Raw genomic sequence first — 24,416 nt, forward strand, 5'->3', positions numbered from 1 at the left:
TAGATAGATAGATAGATAGATAGATAGATAGATAGATAGATAGATAGATAGAAAGAAAGAATACAAAACAAGACATGATAGAAACCAAATAAGGAAACACTAAAACTGTTCTTTCGTTTCTTTTGTAGGTTGCTCTCTGATTCTCAACAGCTGGACATTTTAAGAAAAGCACGATCTTATATAAAAGAAGAAAAATTTGATGAAGTAGTAAGTATATAGGCCTTGGGGTCAGGGCAGGGTGAGCGGTGCATGGGGAGCACATCAGGCAGGCTAGGGGGTTTCTTGGCACGGGACTTTAGCCTCAGAGACCCCCCCCCCTTCAGGGAATCAGTGGCTACAGTCTTCTAGCTTGTCTTTAGAAAGAAACTATATTGATGCTTTTATTTTATTTTTTATTTTTAATGAGAAAATTAAGTTCGAGTAACCATCAACCTTATTACGGGATAGAGCACCACATTTGCCACTTATAGCACCATATTCATACCAAAGCTTTGACTCTAGTCATTTCTGCCCCACTGTTATTTCTGTATTGTGTTGTTTTGTATTGTATCATATTGTATTGTATTTACATTACAGGCTAATGTACTTAATACATAGGGTCCTGTGCATGCTAAGTAAGCACTCTATTATTGAGCTGCACCCCAGCCCTATTTTATTTATTTATCAATTTGTCTACTTACTTACATTTCTTATTTGATTTTTTAGACGGAAATTGCTCAGTTGAGCAGGCTAGTGTCAAAACTGTCCTAGCTCATCCTCTAAAGAAGTTGGCATTGCAGACCTTGTCACTGTGCCTCACTAAAAATTCTACTTCTATTTTTAAAAAGTGCCTAATTACCAGTATCTGTACTTGTAATTTTTTTAATTATGATTTTTAAATTTAGGTTTTTCCCTGGTGGTATTTGAGCGCAGGGTCTCTCATATGCTAGGTCAGCATTCTACCACTTAACTACATCCCCAGCTCACTAAACTACATCCCCAGCTCACTAAACTGTTCTTCTCTAACATATGGTTATTTTGGTGACATTTTATCATAGACTTGCATATGATATGAAAGTAAAATACATACATATGCATACATGCTTACATATGTATATACATATGGGCATTTCCATTATTTGAGATATATACTAGAGAACATTTATTTCCTGTGTATGTCATCTGAGGACCACTTCTGCATAATAAATTACTCTAAAACAGTAAGTAGATCACAGATAAGATGAATTCTATTAAAATGCCCTATCTTCCCAAAATAAAAAGTATGTTTTATTCTGAGATTTTTTTCATATTTTCCAAGAAGATCCTCTCAGTGGAAGTCTGCTGAGAATCTTACTCTTATCTAGAGTTACTCACTCTATTCTACTGTAGTGGTATGCCTCTATGAAATGCCAGTTTTCTGTGGCGTGAGAAACTTGGTTTTCGTTGTTTCACTGTACAAGTTTATATATGTTTTGTCCCCATAGGTCTCCCTCTGTGAGGAATTGATTGATCTAGCATTGAAAGGATTGTCCTATTATCACACTTATGACAGACTCTTTTTGGGCATCAGTGTTGCAGCTGGTTTTGTGGGATGGACATCTTACACTTCTTTGTTAATCATCAGATCTCATTCTAATATCCCAAGAGGCATTAGGAAGGAAGATAAGGTAAGTTCAGATGTAACAGAGATTCATATGATAGTGTCAGCAGGACTATAAACTAAGAAACTGAATCAAATAATGCAAAGTGAATTCAGAATATTGTAAGACTACATGAAGTGATGTGTCTTGTCTTTTCTTTCTTCTTTTTTCTTTTCTTGTGTTTTTTGTTGTTTTCAGTGACAAAGAGGATACATTGATAACACTGGCTCTTTTAAAAGAAATGCATATGAATAAGTTCTTCTGTAGTAGTCTTAATGATACTGTTCTTTTTCTTTTCTTTTTTTTTTTTTTAAGTAACTACTCAGTGTAAGTATTCCACATACTTCTAAGATAGGCTATACAGACGCTAACCTGGAGACATGGCTCAGAGGCTGAGAGTGCTTGCTGCTGTTGCTGAGGACAAGAGTTTAGTTCCTAGTGCCCATATCAGATAGCTCACAACCACCTAGAATTCCAGTTCCAAGGACTCTGGTATTTTCTGGCCTCCCTGGACATCATTACAAATGACACATAAATTTATGCAGGCACATACATAGACACATTAAAGAAATTATGTTTTTTAAAGCCTCTTCAAGCTGGTTGTGGTGGTGCACAGTTTTCATCACAGTACTCAGGAGGCAAAGGCAGGTGGATTTTTAAGTTCAAGGCATGCTCATCTACAGAACACATACCAGGACAGCCAGGCATACACAGAAAAACCTATCTCATAAAAACAGAAATATAAAATAAAACAAACCACTTCAAAGCAATATATTTATCATTAGCTCATATTAAGATCTAGACACAGTAAATTCATTGTTTTAAATATTCTTTTAAAGTAATATTTATGCTTCTCTGAATTTTTTCCTCTTTTAGCTTTCTGACATTATAAATTTACAGTTTTTTTTAAAACCTTATTTAACAATGATTTAATTGGGGCTGGAAAGGTGGCCCAGAGGTTAAGAGCCCAGGCTAAGTAGTATCAAGAACCTAGGTTCAGTTTGCAGCACCCATGTGGTGACTTATAACTGTTTGTAATTCCGGTTCCTGGGAATCTGAGCCCCTACCTCTGGCCTCCACGGGCACAAGGCATGTGCATAGCATTGAAGCAAACACTCATACACATAAAATAAAAATAAATATTTTAAACAATGAATGATTTAATTACTCCAATGTATTTGAAGTTGGCTGTAATGTGAATTATTTTCTGCATGTTAGGAAAATACACAGAAATGACTATGTTTTAGTAGATATATCTAGGAATTTTAGTGAGTCCTTAAAATGTATGCTTTTTTTTTAACCTTCATTTAAGATTTATTGTGCTTTAAATGAAAGGAAAAGCTCAAGCCTCTAAACCAGTGGCTCTCAACCTTTCTAAAGTTGTGATCCTTTAATACAGGTCCTTATAGTGGTGACCCCTAACTATAAAATTATTTTCATAGCTACTTTATAGCTGTACTTTTGTTACTGTCATGAAACATAATGCAAATATATATTCTGATGATCTCAGGTAATCTCTCTGAAAAGGTCATTCAAGCCCTCAAAGGGGTTGCTACCCACAGGTTGGAAATCACTGCTCTAAACAGAGGAAATAACAGTACATAAATGGTTTTATGCATTAAAGCACTTCCCTATCTTAAAGTATGTTGCTGACTGTCATTCACTGGGCAGAATATCCTACCTCCATTTCCTTTGCTTTCTTCTCTCTAATAACTCTTACCATCCAAATCTTCTAAAAAGTAATGTCTTTTGCTAGTATATTTTTAATAGTAATAGTCTGTAAATAACATTTTTAGTGATAACCTGTACCATTTTATATTTCATTTGTCTATAATGTAGAGAAGAACATTATTGTTTAATTTCAATTTTTAAAAGTTCTATAATGCATCTTAAATAATTTCTTCCAAGTAATTTTAATTATTTCATTGTGTTTGAAGTTTGCTGTAATGGGAATTATATCCTACATGTTAGGGAAATATACAGAAATGGCTATGTTTTGAAATGGAGAGATATATCTGGGAATTCTACTGAGTTCTTGAAATGAATACTGCAGTCTTCTAACTGTGCATTCTAACTTCTGTTTACAAAAGATGAGACTGAACTAAGGGAAATTAACGAACTTGGTAAGAGCCTCCCAGCCAGGTTGTAGGGGACTGAAATCTGAGCCTTTGTGCTAAAGATGGCTTTTTTTTTTTCTTGCTGTTCAGAATATTGAAAAAAAAAAGATTGTTGTTAACATGTGAAGAATTCATGATTGATAGTTTCTTTTTGTTTATTAATTTGATAGTGCAGTCAGTATTTAATTGAGGGTACAGTACAGTGCGAGTTGTTCTACAGAGAAATACAAGATTCAGATTTTACCATGAAAAGTCACAGTATTAAAGTAGGTAAGAAACAAACACACATAGCCACCTTCCATGGCATTGGTATATCATACTACCTTACTGTATGTGTTTAAGATGATACAAGGACTATCATATTTTAAATAAAAGAGAATCTGTCATTTTGATAACAGTAAAAAAGTAAGTCTGGTGTAAGTTTATTTTTTAAGACTTATTTTTAATTATGTGTCTGTATGTGTGTAGGAGGGTATGTGGAGGTGACTGCTGAAGCTTGTGGAAGTCAGATGCACCAGATCTCCTGGTGCTAGAGTTACAGGTGGTTGTAAGCTGTCTAGAATGGAAGCTGGTATATGAACTTGGGTCCTCTGCAGGAGCAATATATACTGTTAGACACTGAGTTGTTTCTCCACCTTTTTGCTGGAAGTTCAGACTGTAGTAAGAGGAGAAAAATTCAAACAGGTTGAATATTACAAGAAAAGGGAAGCTTATCTTTATTGATCTCCATCTTTTCCAAGTGTAGCATACCCTGGATGCTTTATGAATGTTTTCAGTTAGGGTTAACCTTACTGCGATTTTGGTGATTTTATGATTCTCATAATATGGAAGGGAGATTGAGGTTTAGATAATTTGACCATATTGTATCAACTCTAGGATAGTCAAATTGTTTTTTAGACACTCTCATATATTTCATTTATTATTTTACTCTTTTCAAAATAGTGTGAATGAGTTCTTATCTCTTACAATCAATTGCAGTCTTAGCCCCTTTCAATTTTTGAGTTCTCGTCTATCCACACTTATTTAAATATGCCCTTCTTTCCCTCACATACTTGCTATTGGACCTCTGTTTTCTTTATTTCTTGTGCTATTACTGAGAGATTCTATAATTTCTTAGATTAATGTAAAGGAGAATAAAAATAAGAGCCATCATTTATTAAGCAGCAATAACATTCTAGTTACTTTGTTAAGCCCTTTGTAATCTGACTTTTATTACCAACTCTGATAAATATGCATAAGTTTATTGTTCCCGTATTATGGATAAAACAAAACTTTTTCTAAGAAAAGCTTTGTATTTTGAATTGATCTTTCCCATATTAGTTGTTAATTAAGAAAATGTTGCACAGATATGCTGGCAAGCCAATCTGTTGGAAGCAGTTCCTCATTTGAGGTTCCCTCGTTCCATGTGTATAAAGCTGACAACTAAGTTCACCCATCACAGTATCATGGCCAGTTTATGAATATCTCATTCTTAGTTACAGTGCCGTGCTTCAGCCTCTTTTACAGCAGTCCTAACATCCTTGATCCTTACTCCATAAGATTTTATGCCAGTAGAGAAAAACATCAAAACAGCATGGGAATTACTTAATATTTTCTTCTTCCTCCTTAAATTTTGTGTATTTCCAGAAAGAGGTTTTTAATTCCCACTGCTTTTATCTAAGCTAACAGGCTGAGGAAACATTAAACATAGAAAGGAGACAGAAGAGCACTCCCCCTTTTCCCCTGCCACCCAGTTCCTTTTTTTCTCTCTAGGCATATCTAACGTCTTCTGAAGGCACTTAGTGTACTTTGTACCATGTTGTAGTGGCTGCTGCATACCTCAGAACTCTAGTTCTTAGCATTGTAACTTCCCTAAAATGTACCCTTCCCCCAGTGGGACTGTATCCCGGACCCCTTGCACTCACACCTGGCCCAGAGCATCAAGGAGCCTTGGTGAAGTTGGCACTAGTGACTAACATTAGGGGATTCTTTATTCGGCAGGTGGTTGAGGAGTGTAAATATGGATGAAGGAACCAACTGTGTTTAGGCAATGGGAGAGAGTCAAGTGGGCAGCATGGCAGGTTGGAGCTTGAATATGCAGAAAGTGTTCCAAATGAAGAATGTTTCATTGTGTGGCTTGTGAGCTAGCCACAGAAATGGCTCAAAACTTATGCATATAAAAAAAGAACTTTTCCAAGATGAACTATGTTCAGAGCTCTGAATGAGTTATTTACAAACCAACTTTAGGCCCATTGCCACTCTGTGTCAGAGAATTGCCTAATTCTAGGATAGCCAGTTTCTGTCCTGATATGCTGTCACTTTCAAATGACAGAATTTTTTTTTTTTTATTTTGAAAGAACTCTGATTAATCATCTAGTTATGGAAACATAGAAAGAAGATATTTTTCCTCTTTGTAAACTCTTGAAACTATTAATCAACATAGGTTTGGATGTATTTGAGTGTTGTGTTTCATTTTCAGAAGCCACACCACCTCCTACCATGTAGCTTTGTAGCTATTGGTGTCTTAGTAGCATGCTTTCTGCTGATCCAAGCCTGTCCCTGGACTTACTATGTGTATTGCTTGCTGCCAGTGCCAATATGGTATGCAGTTCTAAGAGAGTAAGTATCATGCCTTTCTGCTTTGTTTTCTACTTACTAGCAGTTAATTCTGTATGCAAAATTCACTATATTTCTATAGCATAAGTCATAAATGATGGCTGTAATACTCTCAGATGTCCCAGTTGTCTTCAATTCATTTACAACTGCATAAGGCTGCATATTAAGCATCCCTTTTGTGTTATCCTTTTGTCTTCACCTATGTTTCCTTGAAGAAGCAGTGACCTGTTCTTTTCTTTGAGTGTGAAAATAGAGAATAAAATAACATAATTAATATTACTGTGCTGTGTCATGAGTACTTTGCATCTTGAATTTGTTTTGTCATCTTGTATTTCAGAGTTTCTTCAGTTTTGCAAGATTTGTGTGTTTTCTTTCTATACATCTTACTTTTCCTTTCTTAGCCATCAAATTAATGAAACTTTGTAATTATATCAAATCTATTAATGTGTGCTGACAGAGACCCTACACTATTCACATATACTGTGGTTCTGTCTTCAAGAACTTCCTCACCATGGCCTAAAAGTAGCTTCTTACTATTATAGTCACCCTGGAAAGGAAGATAGTCAGGTTTTAAGCTGACTGGGGAGACAGACTCAGGGTGATCTGCATTTCCAGGTCTGGGCTTCATAGGGAAAAGCTGCCTACAAACAAAACAAAGCAACTGGTTAACGTGTGTGCTGACAGTATATATTTTTATTGTAATGTTTGTTGACTGTAGCTTTGACTACTACTACCTTATAAAAGATATTAACATATAATAAATAAAATGTGGAAATGCTTCAAATATCTTTAAATATAAAGGAAAAAAAGGGTTCTGAGCAAAGAACACTGTGACTTCACCATGTAAAAGGAGCAAGACTGTTTATTTGCTTAGTTTGCTCACCTGTTTTTCTGACATTTCTCTGGTTACAGAATGTTCTAAAAGGTTTCCCAGCCAGGTAGTAAATTCTGTTCTATTATGGAACGCCTTCTGAATTATTAAATAGCCTAATTGTAAAGATAATATATGTATAAAATTGTAAGGGAAGATGTGATTTTGCAGATGTTTTATTTCATGTCTTTAATAGATGGCATGAAAAATAAAACAAAAAATGTGAGTTTTCAAGCTGACTAGATGGCTCCAAGGCACTTGGTTCCCACGAGGTAATTAGGAGGGAGCAGATTCCTACAACTGTTTCTCTGACCTCCATTGTCGATGCACACTGTGGAGCAGACACCCACACTCATAACACCCAGTAAATAAATAAACAAACAAACAAACAAATAAATAAATATTTCATCACATTTTTTTCTAGAATCAGACCCCTCCAAAATGACTTCATTTACCTCTTGGCTTATTCACAGTTAAAAATGAAAGAGATATTCTCTTTCTGGTACGAACTTTTTTTCCGTAGATGGCTGCTTAACAGTGTGATATCATTTAGTCTATAGCCATTGTTTTCAATCAGAAAAAGGTCATAAGCTGAATGACACTGGCCTTTTATAATTACCTACTTAATGCTCTACAAATGCTAATGTTTTTTTTCTTAGTGATGAAATGCAAAATGTACTCAAGTATGTAATATATTTTTGGTGGTTATAAATTCTCAATTACAATTAGTGTACAATTAATGACATCTTATATTGGGTTTGGAAAAGGTTATTTGGCTCAGTTAAAAAGTACAATTAAGCTGGGAGTAGTGGTGCATGTCTGTAATTCCATCTCCTCGGGAGGGTAAGGCACAAAAACTGGCATTTTAAGACCAGCCTGGATGACTAAATAAAGTTTAAAGGAAAAGGCAGGGGTTTCAGCTTCGCGTCAGAGTGGATGTCCGATATGTGTATGTATAGAGTCCTAGGTTCAGTCCTCAGTACTGCAAATAAATAGGCCAATAAATAAGTGCATTTAAGACTTTCCCTTAGAAGGCTGCGGGTATAGCTCAGTGATAGATAGAAAGTCAACCTCATGAGTTTCAGTATTTTGTTTTCAATTTATATATATTTGCATTCATTTAATTTTATTTCTGATTTATCTGTAATACATGTACCTTTGTTTAAACTGAGGTCATACAAAAATCACTCATGAAAATTAAGCAAATGCTTGTCATCATTTTTCCTAAAATACTTACAGATTTCCACAAATAAAAGTAAACAAAGTTGTTAGAACAAAATGTTACAGTTTATCTTAAAATTTAAATAATTTATGAATGGAAACTTCTGGGATTTTTAGCTTTGTGAAGTTCTTAGTTTTTGCATTATCTTACTAATTCTAGGATGTTATACAAATTATAAGGAATCTTTTTGTAAATCATCTTAAACAGATACCAAGTTATTCAAGACCTGGTTGCATCACTATTGACTTTTCCTCTGAGCCGTTTTGTTGACTACTTGCTTACTTTTATCTTCGGCATTGAAGTACTGGTAAGTAAAGTGGATTATATGTCTGGGTATCTTAGTGCGTTTCTATATGGCTGGTCTTTTTTAAAATTATTTTTATTAATTACAGTTTATCCACTTTGTATCCCCCCTGTATCTCCCTTCCTCCTCCCCTCCCACTCCCACCGTCCCTCCTTCTACCCCACATGTGCCCCTCCCCCGGTCCACAAATAAAGAAGGTCCTCCTCCCCTTCCCTCTGATCCTAGTCTATCAGATCTCATCAGGAGTGGCTTCATTGTCTTCTTCTATGGCCTGGTAAGGCAGCTCCCCCTTCAGGGGGAGGTGATCAAAGAGCAGGCCAGTCAGTTCCTGTCAGACACAGTCCCTGTGCCCATTACTGTGGAACCTACTTGGACATTGAACTGCCATGGGCTACCTCTATGCAGGGGTTCCAGGCCATCTCCATGAGTGGACCTTGGCTGGAGTATCAGTCTCAGAAAAGACCCCTGGGCCCAGACTTTTTGGATCTGTTGCTCTTTTTGTGGAGCTCCTGTCCTCTCCAGGTCTTACTATCTCCCCCTTCTTTCATAAGATTCCCTGCACTCTGCCCAAAGTTTGGCTATGAGTCCCAGCATTTGCTTTGATACAGTGCTGGGTGGAACCTTTCGGAGGCCCTCTGTTGTAGGCTACTGTCCTGTTCCCTAAGTAACCTTACTGCTCATCTTTGCAATTTATCACCAGGTGCTCAGCTTCTTCTACCGTTGCATGCTGACAGCTGGACTGATTGTGTTTGCAGGTTGGCCGTTTCTTACTCAGCTGTGGACCCGAGCAAAGGTATAAGTACTCATGTTGGCAGGACAGACTAGTAAATACTTGGGGTTGATATGTGTTTACTCAAAGAATTGTTTATTTTTAAACAAAGGAGTGGAATGCACCCACATACAATGGGCCAGGTCCTTTAGAAAGGAGGGCTGACATCAACTTTCAGTCTCTCTGATTTATATGTTTTTGTGTATGTTCGCGTGCATGTGTGTATGTGTGTATGTTTCTGACGGAATTAGAGATGTAGAGAGGCTATATGGCAAAGCTGGCTTATTTGGAGCACTCATGGAGCTTCTGGTACCTGGAGAGGAAGAAGTCTGGGCACTGCTAAGAGCAGCAGAATGGCTAAGAGATCCACACTCCAAGCTCCAGTCTGAGCAGTAAACTCCTGTGTACCATTCACACAGTTCTTTTCCAGGGAAGTAGCAATAAGTAGACTGTGTTTTTTAAAAAGCACATGAAGTTGGGAGGGATTTTGACCAAAGCACATGTGTAAAAATTTCAAACAATAAACAAACCCAAAACAAATAGTAATTTAAGGTAACCATATTTGTAATGGTAGATCTTGGCTGTGAGCCAGATGGGATTAAGAATCACTGTAGAGGGCTGGAGAGATGGCAACCACATGGTGGCTCACAACCATCTATAGTGATATCTGGTGTCCTCTTCTTGCCTGCATAGTATAAATAATAATAAATAAATCTTTGAAAAAAATTATTTAAAAAATGGGTCAATATTTAAAAATAAAAGAATCACTGTAGAAACGAGGTTTTCGAATGTCTGAGGGATTTTCTAAATCAGGATAAACAAGCTGAAAAGTCCCACCTGAACTACTGGATTATAATAAAAGAAAAGAAGAAAAGCCAAAGTTGAGCCACGACATTGATTTTTCTCTGCTTCTTGACTGCTTGCAGTGTAGCTAAGTGTCTCAGGCTCTTGCTGGCTGTCATGACTTTCTCCATCATGATCTCCATCTGTGGATCTAGGAAGGCAAAAACAAATCATTCCTTCCTTAAGTTGCTTCCTTTCATGCATTTTGTCATTACAAAAGTAACTAACACAGTATAAATAATAAATAAATACCAGACAGCTTTTGCTTTTCGTTTCAGTTATGTAGTGTGTGGGATGCCAAAAACAGATTTCTGTTTCTTTTTCTACCATATTTGTCTAAATACATTTTTTCTTGATTGTAGATTACCTGCCTGAGTTGGGCTTTCTTCTCATTACTTCTAGCAGTGTTCCCACTGATGCCTGTTGTGGGTAGAAAGCCGGACCTTTCTCTAGTGTATGTACAATATTATCTTGCATTCCTATAGAATTTGTCATTGATACTACGACATTTAAAGACAATTCTCTCTCTTGTGCCATATGTATATGGGTATCCATGAAGGCCATATGAGGATGTGAGATCCCTTGGATCTGGGTTATAGGTGTCTGGGAGCCACCTGATGTGGGTGCTGGCAAGTGAACTGGGATCCTTTGCTGGAGCGAAAAGTACTCTTGATTGCTGAGCCACCCCAGCTCATAGTGTAGATTTTCTTTATTTTAAATATTAAAGAATTTAATTACACGTGAAAGTCTTCTGTTTTTCAGATGTTGTCTTTGAGTGTATCCATAATCAAGTGCCACTGAAAATGAAAATTTGTCTTATTTTAATTTAATTTTTTCATGAGAAAAAATCTATATAGTTTGAAAGTTTTCATTTATTTTGTGTTGTGTTATTTTGTTTTGTCTGTACAACTAGGAATGAACCCCAGGACCTTGTACTTGCTAGGCAGTTTTTCTATGTTTAACCATTCAAATTGTATAAAAAAACATTCTTTATTCTATGATATATTCTAAAGCCTTCTGTGTCCGGGGATTGTAGGCATGTATACCACCCCATTCCTTTCTTTTTTCTTTTTTTAATAAATCACGTAGTTACCATTGCTGCTTACTTCTGCGTGCTCTAGGCATTTTTAAAAAGCAGTTTAACCCAACCTTTAATAGATAAAGATGGATCTGTTTGTTTTTAACAGTACAAAGATTAACTGAATATTTTTAAGTGTGTTAATTTAAGAAATTATGTCATTTCTTTGCCTGTTGACTTTCCTGCTTTCTAACAACAACAACAACAACAGACTTAATCAGGAATTGTCTTAGGAATGCGGTTTATAATCGAGCCCAATAATTGTATTGAATTATAAAACCACACCATCTAAGCCAGACTTTCACAGTTAAAATTTTTGGAATTTTGTCAAGCTTAAATAGAAACTAAATTCAAATACTTTTATTTATTTATGTATTGATGCAGATTGTCCTTTGAATTCTTCTGGTGCCTTTGTAAAACCCTTTCATGTCTTATATCAGCCTCTGTCCATTTGTGCTGTTCAAGCGCTATTGACATAGTTAGGGAGAAGATATGCTGAAAGAATAAATGGTATAAATGATCTATCTCCATAGAAAATTTCCACTTGCATCTTTCTCTTTAAACTTGATTTAAATTTCTATTAATCTTAAATTCATTTTGGTTTCCTGTGATTATTTGCAGTTTTATTCTTAGTTCATGGAGAAAGTTCTGTCTCTATTTACTCTCCCATACCAATTTCATCCTCTTGATTGCAGAAACAGATAAGTGAAACATTTAAGGATAAAATAAGAAGAGAAAGAAGACAGGTATATAGTGTTACTGTAAGCCCTGTGTACTAAAGCAAAGCAGTTGCCAGTGAGTTAAAATGCAATTAATTAAATAATTAATTAATTAATTACTTGCAATTTATTTTATTTTAATTTTCTATTTTTATTATTAATTATATTTTATTAACTCTGTATCCCAGCTGTGTCCCGCTCACTCATTCCCTCCCAATCCCATCCTCCTTCCCTCATCTCCTCCCTGCCCCTCTCCAAGTCCACTGATAGGGGAGGACCTCCTCCCCTTTCATCTGACCCTGTTTTATCAGGTATCTTCAGGACTGGCTGCAGAGTCCTCCTCTGTGGCCTAGCAGGGCTGCTTCTCCCTTGGGGGGTGGGGAGGTCAAAGAGCCTGCCATGAGTTTCTGTCAGAAATAGTCCCTGTTCCCCTTACTAGGGTAACCCACTTGGTTACTGAGCTACTATGGGCTACATCCGAGCAGGGGTTCTAGGTTATATCCATGCATGGACCTTGGTTGGATAAACAGTCTCATATAAGACTCCTGTGCCCAGATATATTTGGTCCTTGTGGAGCTCCTATCCTCTCTACGTCATACTAACTTCCCCTTCTTTCATATGATTCCCTGCACTCTGTCAAAGGTTTGGTTATGAGTCTTAGTATCTGCTTTGATACGCTGCTAGGTAGAGTCTTTCAGAGGCCTTCTGTGGTAGGCTCCTGTCCTATTACTTGTTTTCTCCTACATCAATGCACATGCCATTTGTCTTTCTAAGGGAGGATTGATTATCTTACCCTGGGTCTTCTTTCTTGTTTATCTTCTTCAGGTATATAGATTTCATTATGTTTATCATATCTTATAGGTCTGTATAAGTGAGTATATACCATGTGTGTCTTTCTCCTTCTGGGATTCCTCAGTCAGAGTGATCTTTTCTAGATCCCACCATTTGCCTGCAAATTTCATGATTTCCTCATTTTTGATTGCTGAGTAGTATTCCATTCTGTAAAAATACAACAATTTCTAGATCCACTCCTCCATTGATGGACATCTGGGTTGTTTCCAGGTTCTGCCTATTACAAATAAAGCTGCTACAAACATGATTGAGCAAATGTCCTTGTTGTGTACTTAAACAACTTTTCCATATATGCCGAAGAATGGTATAGCTGGGTCTTGAGGAAGCACTATTCCTAATTTTCTGAGAAAGTACCAGATTGATTTCCAAAGTGGTTGTAACAGTTTACATTCCCACCAGCAATGGAGGAGGGTTCCCCTTTCTCCACAACCTCTCTAGCATGTGTTGTCATTTGAGTTTTTGATTTTAGCCATTTTGATGGGTGTAAGGTGAAATCTCAGGAACATTTTGATTTGCGTCTCTCTGATGGCTAAGGATGTTAAGCATCTCTTTAAGTGTTTCTTTGCCATTCTGTATTCCTCTACAGAGAATTCTCTGTTTAGCTCTTTACCCCATTTTTTTAATTGGATTATTTGATTTATTGCTTTTTAACTTCTTTAGTTCTTTATATATTCTAGATATCAGCCCTCTGTCAGATATAGAGTTGGTGAAGATCCTTTCCCAGTCTGTAGGCTGTCATTTTGTTGTAACGACAGTGTCTTTTGCTTTACAGAAGCTTTTCAGTTTCATGAGGTCCCATTTATTCATTGTTGCTCTTAGAGCCTGTGCTGTTGGTGTTCTGTTCAGGAAGTTGTCTCCTGTACCAATGAGTTCTAGGCTCTTCCTCACTTTTTTTTCTAACCGATTTAGAGTATCTGGGTTTATGTTGAGGTCTTTGATCCACTTTAGTTTTGTGCAGGGTGATAAATATGGATCTATTTTTATTTTTCTGCATGTAGACATCCAGTTAGACCAGCACCATTTGTGGAAGATACTGTCTTTTTTTCCATTGAATGGTGTTGGCTTCTTTGTCAAAAATCAAGTATTCATAGGTGTGTGGGTTTATTTCTGGGTCTTCTATTCGGTTCCATTGATTCTCCTTTCTATCTCTATGCCAAACTATTCAGTTTTTATTACTATTGCTTTGTAGTACAGCTTGAGATCAGGGATGGAGATACCTCCAGATGATCTGTTGTTGTACAGGATTGTTTTGGAGATTCTGGGTTTTTTTCTTTCACCATATGAAGCTGAGAATCTTTTTTTCAAGGTCAGTAAAGAATTGTGTTGGTATTTTGCTGGGAATTGCATTGAATCTGTAGATTGCTTTTGGCAGGATGGCCATTTTCACTATGTTAATCCTACCAATCCTTGAGCACGGGAGATCTTTCCATCTTCTGAGATCTTCAATTTCTTTCTTCAGAGACTTAAAGTTTTTTTTTCAAACAGGTTTTTCACTTGCTTGGTTAGTGTCACACCAAGGTACTTTATGTTATTAGTGACTCTTATGAAGGGTGTTGTTTCCCTAATTTCTTTCTCGGCCCTTTTGTCTTTGGTATACAGAAGGACTTCTGACGTTTTTGAGTTGATTTTGTATCCAGCCATTTTGCTGAAGGAGTTCTCTGGTTGAATTTTTGGGGTCGCTCATGTGTACTATCATATCATCTGCAAATAGTGAAACTTTGACCTCTTCCTTTCTGATTTGTATCCCCTTGATCTCCTTTAGTTGTCTTATTGTGTTAGCTAGGACTTTGAGTACTATGTTGAAGAGATATGGAGAGAGTGGGCAGCCTTGCCTTGTCCCTGATTTCAGTGGGATTGATTTAAGTTTCTCTCCATTGACTTTGATGTTGTCTATAGGCTTGCTGTATATTGCCTTTACTATGTTTAGGTATGTGCCTTTTATATTCCTGATCTCTCCAAGACTTTAAACATGAATGGGTGTTGGACTTTGTCAAATGCTTTTTCAACATCTAAGGAAATGATCATGTGGTTTTTCTCCTTCAGTTTGTTTATGTGGTGAATTACATTGATGGATTTCCGTATGTTGAACCTCCCTTGCATGCCTGGGATGAAGCCCTACTTTTTCATGGTGGATGATATCTTTGATGTGTTCTTGGATTTGGTTTGCAAGTATTTTATTGTGTATTTTTGCACCAATGTTCCTAAGAGAGATAGGTCTGAAGTTCTTTTTTTTTGTTGGGTCTTTGTGTGGCTTAGGTATCAAGGTGACTGTGGCTTCATAGAATGAGTTTGGTAATGTTCCTTCTGTTTCTATTTTGTGTTATAGTTTGGAGAGAATTGGAGTTAGCACTTCTTTGAAGGTCTGGTAGAATTCTGCGCTGAATCTATCTGGCCCAGGGCTTTTTTTGGAAGGGAGATTGTGATGACTGCTTCAATTTCCTTGGGGGATATAGGACTATTCAATCTTTCTACCTGATCTTGACTTAATTTTGGTAGGTGGAATCTATCAAGAAAATTGTTCATTTTTTTTAGATTTTTGAATTTTGTGTCATATAGGCTTTTGTAGTACGACCTATTGATTGTTTGGGTTTCCTCCGTGTCTGCAGTTATGTCCCCCTTTTCATTTCTGATTTTGCTGATTTGGATAGTTTCTTTCTGCCTTTTAGTTAGTTTGGCTAAGCATTTGTCTATCTTGTTGATTTTTCTCAAAGAACCAGCTTTTTGTTTCATTGATTCTTTGAATAGTTTTATTTGTTTCTAATTGATTGATTTCTGCCCTGAGTTTGATTATTTCCAGCCGTCTGCTCCTCTTGGATATATTTGCTTCTTTTCTTTCTAGGGCTTTCAGTTGGGCCATTAAGGTGCTTGTATAAGATGTCACAAATTTCTTCTTGAGGGCACTTAGTGCTATGAATTTTTCTCTGAGCACTGCTTTCATTGTGTCCCATAAATTAGGGTATGTTGTACCTTCATTTTCATTGAATTCTAGGAAGTCTTTAATTTCTTTCTTTATTTGTTCCTTAACGCAGCAACCCAGCTGTCATTGAGCAGCAAGTTGTTCAGTTTCCATGTGCTTGTACGCTTTTTTCTAATTCCATTGTTGTTGAGGTCCAGCTTTAGTCCATGGTGGTCAGATAGAATACAGAGGAATATTTCAATCTTCTTGTATCTGTTGAGGCTTGCTTTGTGACCAACTATATGGTCTATTTTGGAGAAGGTTCCATGAGGTGTTGAAAAGAAGGTATATTCTTTTGAGTTTAGTTGGAAAGTTCTGTAGACTTTTATTAGGTCCATTTGATTTAGGACCTCTGTAAGTGCCTTTATTTCCTTTATAGGCTTCTGTCTAGATCATCTGTCCCTTGGTGAAAGTGGGGTGTTGAAATATTCCACTATTAAGGTGTTGGGATCGATGTGGGATTTAACTTTTAATGTTTCATTTATGAATGTAGGCACTCTTGTATTTGGGGCTTAGATGTTCAGAATTGTGATATCCTCTTGGTGGATTTTTCCTTTGATGGAGAATGTAGTGTCCCTCCTCATCTTTTTTGATTAATTTTGGTTGAAAGTTTATTTTATTAGATATTAGGATAGCTACTCCATTTTGTTTTCTGGGTCCATTTGCTTGAAAAACCTTTTCCAGTCCTTTATTCTGAGGTAGTGTTTATCTTTGTTGCAGAGGTGCATTTCTTGGATGTAGCAGAATGTTCTATCCTGTTTCTGTACCCATTCTGTTAGTCTGTGTCTTTTTATTGGAGAATTGAGTCCATTGATGTTGATAGATAATAGTGACCAATTAACGTTAGTTCCTTTTATTTTGGAGTTGGTGGTCTTACTGTGATTCATTACTTGTTTTCTTTTAATTTTTGTTGGGATATTATCTGTGTGCTCTGTTTTCTTGGGTGAAGTTGTTTTCATTGGGTTGGAGTTTTCTTCCTAGTATCTTCTGTAGGGCTAGTTTGCTGTGTAGATATTGCATAAATTTAGTTTTGTCATGGAATATTTTGTTTTCTCCATCTATGTTGTTTGACAGCTTTGCAGGGTATAGTAGTCTGGGTTGGCATCTGTGGTCTCTTAGAGTCTGCATGACACTTGCCCAGGCCCTTCTGGCTTTCATAGTTTCTGATGAGAAGTCTGGTGTGATTCTGATAGGTCTACCTTTATATGTTACTTGGCCTTTTTCCCTTGCTGCTTTTAATATCTTTTCTTTGTTCTTTAGATTTAGTGTTTTGACTCTGATGTGACATGATGTGTTTCTTTTCTGGTCTAGTCTATTTGGTGTTCTGTAGACCTCTTGTATATTTATGGACATCTCTTTAAGTTGGGAAAATTTTCTTCTATGATTTTCTTGAAAATATTTTCTGGCCCTTGGAGCCTGGAGTCTTCTTTTTCGTCAATTCCTATTATTCTTAGATTTCCTCTTTTCATGGCATCCTTGATTTCTTGGATGCTTTGTGTTTGGGACTTTTCTGATTTTACTTTTTCTTTGAGAGAAGTATCAATTTCTGCATGTATATTATCAGCACCAGAGATTCTTTCTTCTATTTCTTGTATTCTGTTGGTGATGTTTACCTTTGTGGTTCCTGATCTTTTCTCCACATTCTCCAGCTCCAAGAATTTCTCAGTTTGTGTTTTCTTTATTGATCCTAATTTTGTTTTCATGCCTTGCACCATTTCCTTTATCTGTTTGAATGTGGATACGTGTCTCTTTACAATGGTCTCTATTTTTTTGTTCATTTCCTCTCTATAAGCCACTAATTGTATCTTTACTTGTGCCTCTGTTTGGCTATACTTGCCTGTGTTTCTTTGAGAATTTTGTTCATTTCCTCTTTCTTTGCCTCTAATTGACTGGCCAAATCTTTGATAGATTTGTTTATTTCCTCTTTAACTGTCTGAATTTGCATGGCTATTGCTCTGAGAGATTTGTTTGTTTCCTCTTTATGAGCCTCAAATAATTCGGTAAGCATAGCTTTAAAGTCATTTTCTTGTGCTTCCAATGAGTTGGAGTATCCATCAATTTTGGGGGTTGCTGGTGAAGTCATGATGTCCTGATTTATGTTGGATGTGTTCTTTCACCTACCCCTGGCCATTGGCTTATCTGAAACCTTCCCTGTTTGTTTCTGGATTCTGCAGTTCAGACTGGTACTGTCTCTCTCCAGCATCTGGTGAGTTCTTCAGGAAGCTTAGAGAGGTCCTGTGGCCTCAGCGTGTGCATTGGTGCTTTACCTGTACCTGTGGGAGGAAAAGTACGGGGGCGGAAAACAGCATATGCGGGCATGTGAGAGAGAGAGAGAGAGAGAGAGAGGGTAGAAATGTGCCTTAAGGGATAGAGTGATAGAGAATGTCGAACCCTTGAGTGTGTGGGAGGGGCTCTGCCTTGCAGGCTTCTAGGGGGTTATTTGTGCATGCACTGTATATATAGCAGGCAGTAGTGATAGTCGTGGCGCAATTTCCGGCATTATCTGCTTGAACTCCTCAGTTTGACCCGCAGAGCAGGGGCTTCAATGAACCAAGAGAACCTCTGTTTCCCACAGTGGGTATGTGGGTGGGAGGGGTCCAATGCCTGGCTTCTAGTTTAGAAGGCCCCTGGATCTGGGGCTCTGCAGACACTCAAGGGCGCACTCACTCTCAAGCAGGTCACATCAGCAAGGATCGGGGTATCCAGGCTCTCTACTCTCTGGGTTGGCCCTGCTTGGTCTTATGCAGGAGGACTGTAGTGCTCCGCCAGCTCAGTGCTGCTGCAGCCGCCAGGTTAGGAAGTCCAGCTGTAGCTGGAGACTAGGATGCTGGTCCAGATACCTTCTGGGAAGTCCTGGGGACCCTCCACTGTGCTCTCCAGGCCTGGGAGGCCCAGCGCCTGGTGCGCCTGGCTTGTATGATGGGTCTGCTGGGCTTTGGTGGTTATATAGCGAATTATCTGTCACCAAGGGTTTGGGCGGGCCGTACAGTCAGTGGCAGAGAGACCCTGAGTAGTCAGTATGGCCACTAGCAGACCTGGGACTCTGGGAGGATGGTGCCACGGATCTGGGACTCCAAGACAGGTACAGCTGGCAGTTGCAGCTGAGCGGCTAGGAGCCCCGCCTCAGCCACTACAGACCCCAGGCAGTGAGCTCTGAGCTGAGAATCTCGGTGAGCTGGCTGTGCTGAGGAAGAGGGAGTTCCGAGAAAGGGGATTGTCGGGAGATCAAAGGATCTGACCCGAGACCAGAGTTCTCATCTGCGATGTGCCCTGTTCATTTAGAAAGCCTCACCTGTCATTTCCCTGGCTTCAGAAGTCCTTCCACTCACCAACTGAGGCATTCAGCTCTTCTGCAGCTCAGAAACTGTGTGTGCTAGTCACCATTTTGGCTCTGCCTTCAAGCTGCACTTTATTTTTTGAAAGAGAAAAGGCAAAATTTTTTATTCTGCATAGCTATTTTTGTAGTTATTATTATAATACATTCTTAGAGTATTAATGTTTTTCTTATGATTCTCAGAGATTATTTGAAGAATAAAAACAAATGACCATCAGATGACCTGTATTCTAGGTTATTTACCTAATCATGCATTTGTGCTTCTCTAATAAACTCAATTTTTTTTTTTTTTTTTTTTTTTTTAGTTTTCTTAATTTGAGTCCTAGATTGTGTCTTGGACATACTTTCAGTTATATTACTCAGATATTTATGAAGAAAGAAAGAAAGCTAAAATTCCTGACAGATAGTTACCTGTGACTTCAGTGATGGTCTTCCTGACGGTCTAGAAACGAAGTCAGCTACTTTACCATATATACGCTGAGTTGTACAGTGAGGTACTCCCCAACACCATTCAGCCCACTGCCCTACATTACAGCAGAGCAGCCTGAGGAGACACCAAGGTCAATGACAGGAAAGAGCTGGATGGCCTGATGGAGTCTTGTTGTCCTTCTTTGTATGAATACATTTTCTAAGTCAGCATATGCCACACAGATGCTGACAGTCATTTGTTTAGCTGTCTTTTATATTCTCTTCTGTGTATTTGCCCAGTTCAGTTTAAGAAATGTGGCAGTTGATGAATGAAAAAGAATGAATTAGAGAAATAAGGTAAAAGGTAATGAGGTAAATATACGATAACAAATTGTGGAATGTGGTCACAACTAGCCCTGCCATGTGCTTGCTCTGCTTTTTCCCATCATTCCCTGCCAGCTTTACTACTTCATGTTGATTAAATAACGTGCTTGATATTCTACAACTGAGTGAAATGTCTCATGTTTTCATATGCTGTCTTTAGTATGCTTCTTTGGAAAAGTTTGAACATGCATTATATTTTGAAACAGAATGGGTGCTGGCTTGCTGGTTCTTCTGCTGTCACTGGCTGTTTTAACAAGTCTCTTAAAAAGAAAAATTACTTTGGTAAAGGAGGAGCTGTTCATACTTCTGTTACAGGTCAGTTACAATTTTTCAATAATATATCATACCAACTGTATAGTAAAATGTATCTTAGTGTTATACTTTGTTACATTCCTATGTTCCTGTCACTCAAGATTGTCACTGAGAAGTAAGTTTTCTTTTTAAGGTAGCACACAGAAATGTGTATAAAATAGCAAAAAGGTCAGCAAGAGATAACCAGTGATGCCCAGAAAGTAGCAGTTAAGACTTTAGGACTTTAGACCAAACATGAGCTGAAAGTGTTTCCTCTGGACTGAGATTTTGTGTAGTCCCCAAATTTACCAAGCCGCAGCAGCTGGGAGGGTTGACATGAGGGCAGCAGGCAATAGCCTGGGAGATACACTTGCATTGGTTACTAGCTGTGCTATAGCAAAATTTTGTTTTAAAATTAATTGGTGCCCAACTATTTTGTTTACAGGATATGTGGTTTTCAATAATTTAACTCCAGTTTGTTTTTTAATGTCAGTGTGACAAATATTTAATGGGGTTATAAAAGGTAGAGATTACATAGTATGATGTTTTATAAAATGATACCTTTTTATAGATTAGAATAGAAAGCAATTTTGCTTTTTTTTTGGGGGGGGGTGTTGACGCAGGGTTTCTCTGTGTAGCCCAGTCCTAGAACTTGGTCTATAAACTAGGCTGGCCTTAAACTCAGAGATCCGTCTGTCTCTCCCTCCCAAGTTTTTGGATTAAAGGCATGAGCCAACACTGCCCAGCTTAGAAATCACTTTTTAAATAAGATAATAGTCCTCTTTAATTTTTATGTTTTCAATAGGTTTTACTTTTTTTTTTATAGGTTTTACTTTTTAAGATTTAAAAATTTAATTGCTTGTTTTTATTATAATTTTTCTTTTTCTTGAGAATTCATTCATACAAACAATAAAATACAATTATATTAACCTCACATTTCCTCTGTCAGCTACTCTCACATCCCCATGAATGTGTTTCCCCTTCAGCTTTTTGCCTTTTTTCTATTGTTTGAATGTTTCATGCATGCATATAATGTGCTTTGGTCAAATTCACTCCCCTTTTCCTCCCCTCTAATTTCCATTTTTTCCTCCAACACTATGTGCTTGCTTTTTAAGGCCACTGAACCTACTTTGTAGTGCTTGTACATGACAGTATCCCTGAAGAAAACTGACTATCCATCCTTCAGAAGCTATCAGTTACCAGTAACTTCTCTGATAAAATGGGGTTTCATATGCTTCTCACCCCTATCTGGGCTGGGATTTTGGCTCCGTAATCTTCTACAGGTGTGTGCATGCAGTCACAGCTGCTGTGAGTTCCTATAGGCAGTGGTGCTGTTGTTTTTGACATTCATACCTATGGCTCTTATAGTCTTTCTGTCCTCTCTTAACAGTGATCTCTTATTTTCTGCATGTTGACCAGTTGTAGGTCTCTGTATTAATCACCATCTACTATAAAAAGTAGTTTCTGTGATGAGAGTTGAGAAATGCTCTACACTATGGGTATAAAGAAAAGAACTTAGGGGATAATTAGCTACTATATTTATTTAGAAAAATATTAGTGCTAGGTTCTAATCTAGGGCCCATGACCTATCCAGCCACAGTTTTTTCACCCAATTAGCTGTACCAGGAATGAGCTCTATCATGTTAAGGAGGTCAAGTCCATGCAAAAAGTGTTTGGTTATTCTCATGCTACTTGTGCAGGTATTGCACTAGTGGGCCTATCCTGCCAGTTCATCATTATTATAGCTGAAAGGGTTCATAGCCAGGTAAGACTGTTGACTATTCCTCTTCTGCAGTAACATGCATAGCACCTTCATGTGCTGTGAAAGCTAGGCAGTCAGGATGGAGCTTCCAGATTGGTATCTCAATTTCTCCATCTCCTATGACTTATACATTGTTGTGCCAGACTCGCAAGACCCCCAAAGACCACCAGGAGTCGAACTCATTGCAAAACACATGAGGATCCTTTTATTATAAGCTAGCTTGGGATCACACACCCTCAGCACTGATGCAGTTGAAAGCCAACACCCTCATGCTCTGGTTAGGTGGGTGATTTAAAGAGTCTTCCCTCCCAGCATTCCCAAAGCAGGGGGATTCCTGCCTGGCAAGTGTCTATTGATTGAAACATAAAAGGATGCTGCATTTTTAATTGGTTGGCTATAGGAAGGCCCCCAAACCATTAATTGTCTGGCTTCCCTTGTTTGGCTGTCCTAGAGGAGGGGGCCGGTTTCCTAGCAACTATCTCTAGTGGGCAGGAAAGAATGCAGTAAGGCTGATTCTTCCCCACGTGTGGCTGGACATGGCTCCACCTGGCTGGCTTTTATTTAGGCTTGTGCTTTAAACTTTTAATTCTTTGTTTTCTCAACATATGTATCATCTTCAGCAAAAATCTTACCCTCACGCTCTGGAGGGTAACCAAGACCAGTGGCAATAACTTAATAATGTTATTGATGAGAGTCTTTGATCACATTGACCAACAACTTGAGTGCCCTCCCATGGCACCTTACTGGTTTCCTGTCATCTATTGGTACTTCAATTTAAACATATATATCCAAAGAGTCAAATCTATCATCCACATATAGGAGAAAATGAACATGCAGCATTTGGCTTTCTAGGTTTGTGGTATCTTACCCAGAATGATTATTTCCAATTCCATCCATTTACCTATGAATTTTATAATTTCATTTTACATTACAGTTGAATAATATTCCATTGTATATTTGTACCATTAAGTTCGTATATTGGTGCTCATGTGTGCGTGGGTGTGAGGCCATCCACTGGAGCATGGGAAACAAACTAGTGGGAGCACCCTCAAAGAAGAGTGTTTCTCCATCTCCCACAGCTATCAGCTTCTAGTATCTCTTCATTTGGAGGAGATGCCTGGAGAGTACCTCCCCCATCTCTGCCAGAATACTGCCTGGCTTGTTCTTGGGCAGGTAATCATAGCACTGTGAGTTCATAGGTGCAACAGCTGTGGCCAGACAAACTGAGTAATATTTCATTGTGTTACATTTTCCTTACCCCTTCATCTGTTAATAGTCATACTGGTTAATTCTGTTTCCTAGCTATTATGAGTAGAGTACCAGTAAACATGGGTATGCAAGTGTTTTTGTAGTAAGATATGAGATCCTTTGGGTTTATGCTCAAGAGAGATACAGCCAGGTCATACGTCGGTTCTATTTCTAGTTTTTGAGAAAATGCCAGACTGATATTCAAAGTATCTGCACTAGTGTACACTCCCACCACCATGAGTCCCTTCTTTATCACTTCCACACAAGCACAGCTCTACCAAACTCCTGAGTCTTCTTAAAAAGTACTCTCAGAACAAAGCACCATAATGTATTTCCAAAGTAGTGTGAAGTAAAAATATACCATGCAAAAGATATAGTAACTTATGTTCCTTCTTGGAGAGCAACAGTGAACTCGAAAGAAGAGAAGAAACCCTTTGAAAACGTCCTATCAGGCTTTGAAACACGCTTCATTGTAAACAGTGCACTGGCTTTCCTCTAAAACCGGCAGAGATTTCACAGAGTCCACCTGCAGTAATGGGGCTGTGACAAGAGCATGTGTTTCTGACTGACTCTAGAGCAGTGACGAGTATCCTGCTCAAATTCTTTTATATTTTGTTAGAAATACCTGAGTATTATCTAACTCCATTTCAAAGTTCTTTCTTGCATTATCTTTAGCAATTTGCATTAATTCTTGTGCTGCCTGACATATTGATCCCAAGGCATTCTTTTTTTCTCATTTTGGCATCTCTAAATTCAGAGTATGTCTTACCATAGAAATGATCCTAGGATTACATCATAGCTATAGTCACAGAATTTTTTGTGTCTTAATTTGTTTCCCGAAAAGACAAATTAATTTCTAGTATTCGATAAGACCACTGATCTAAGAGCTTATTTTGTGGTAGTCATACATTATCTCATTTCTTTTTTTAATTTATTTATTTTCTTATAAAGTAAAGTTTATTCACTTTGTATCCCAGCTGTAGCCTCCTCCCTTGCCCCCTCCCAATCCCACCTACCATCCCTCATCTCCTCCCATGCCCTTCT

The 24,416-nt window shown here is 37.8% G+C and overlaps 1 protein-coding gene across 3 annotated transcripts in view; it reads left to right on the forward strand.

Annotated features, from left to right (window-relative positions):
- The window catches only part of Pign (phosphatidylinositol glycan anchor biosynthesis class N), a 105,988-nt gene that overhangs the window by 45,141 nt on the left and 36,431 nt on the right, over nucleotides 1-24,416 (forward strand). For all 3 annotated transcript variants that reach the window (XM_055601354.1, XM_055601364.1, XM_055601371.1), the window contains exons 14-20: nucleotides 129-207; nucleotides 1,464-1,646; nucleotides 6,195-6,334; nucleotides 8,632-8,731; nucleotides 9,429-9,521; nucleotides 10,703-10,794; nucleotides 20,278-20,386. In XM_055601354.1, coding sequence (XP_055457329.1) covers nucleotides 129-207; nucleotides 1,464-1,646; nucleotides 6,195-6,334; nucleotides 8,632-8,731; nucleotides 9,429-9,521; nucleotides 10,703-10,794; nucleotides 20,278-20,386 — 796 coding nt within the window. The remainder of the gene's footprint in view (nucleotides 1-128; nucleotides 208-1,463; nucleotides 1,647-6,194; nucleotides 6,335-8,631; nucleotides 8,732-9,428; nucleotides 9,522-10,702; nucleotides 10,795-20,277; nucleotides 20,387-24,416) is intronic.

The sequence above is a fragment of the Psammomys obesus genome, unplaced genomic scaffold (genome assembly GCF_907164565.1).
Source record: "Psammomys obesus unplaced genomic scaffold, mPsaObe1.curated_primary_1811, whole genome shotgun sequence".
Taxonomy (NCBI): domain Eukaryota; kingdom Metazoa; phylum Chordata; class Mammalia; order Rodentia; family Muridae; genus Psammomys; species Psammomys obesus.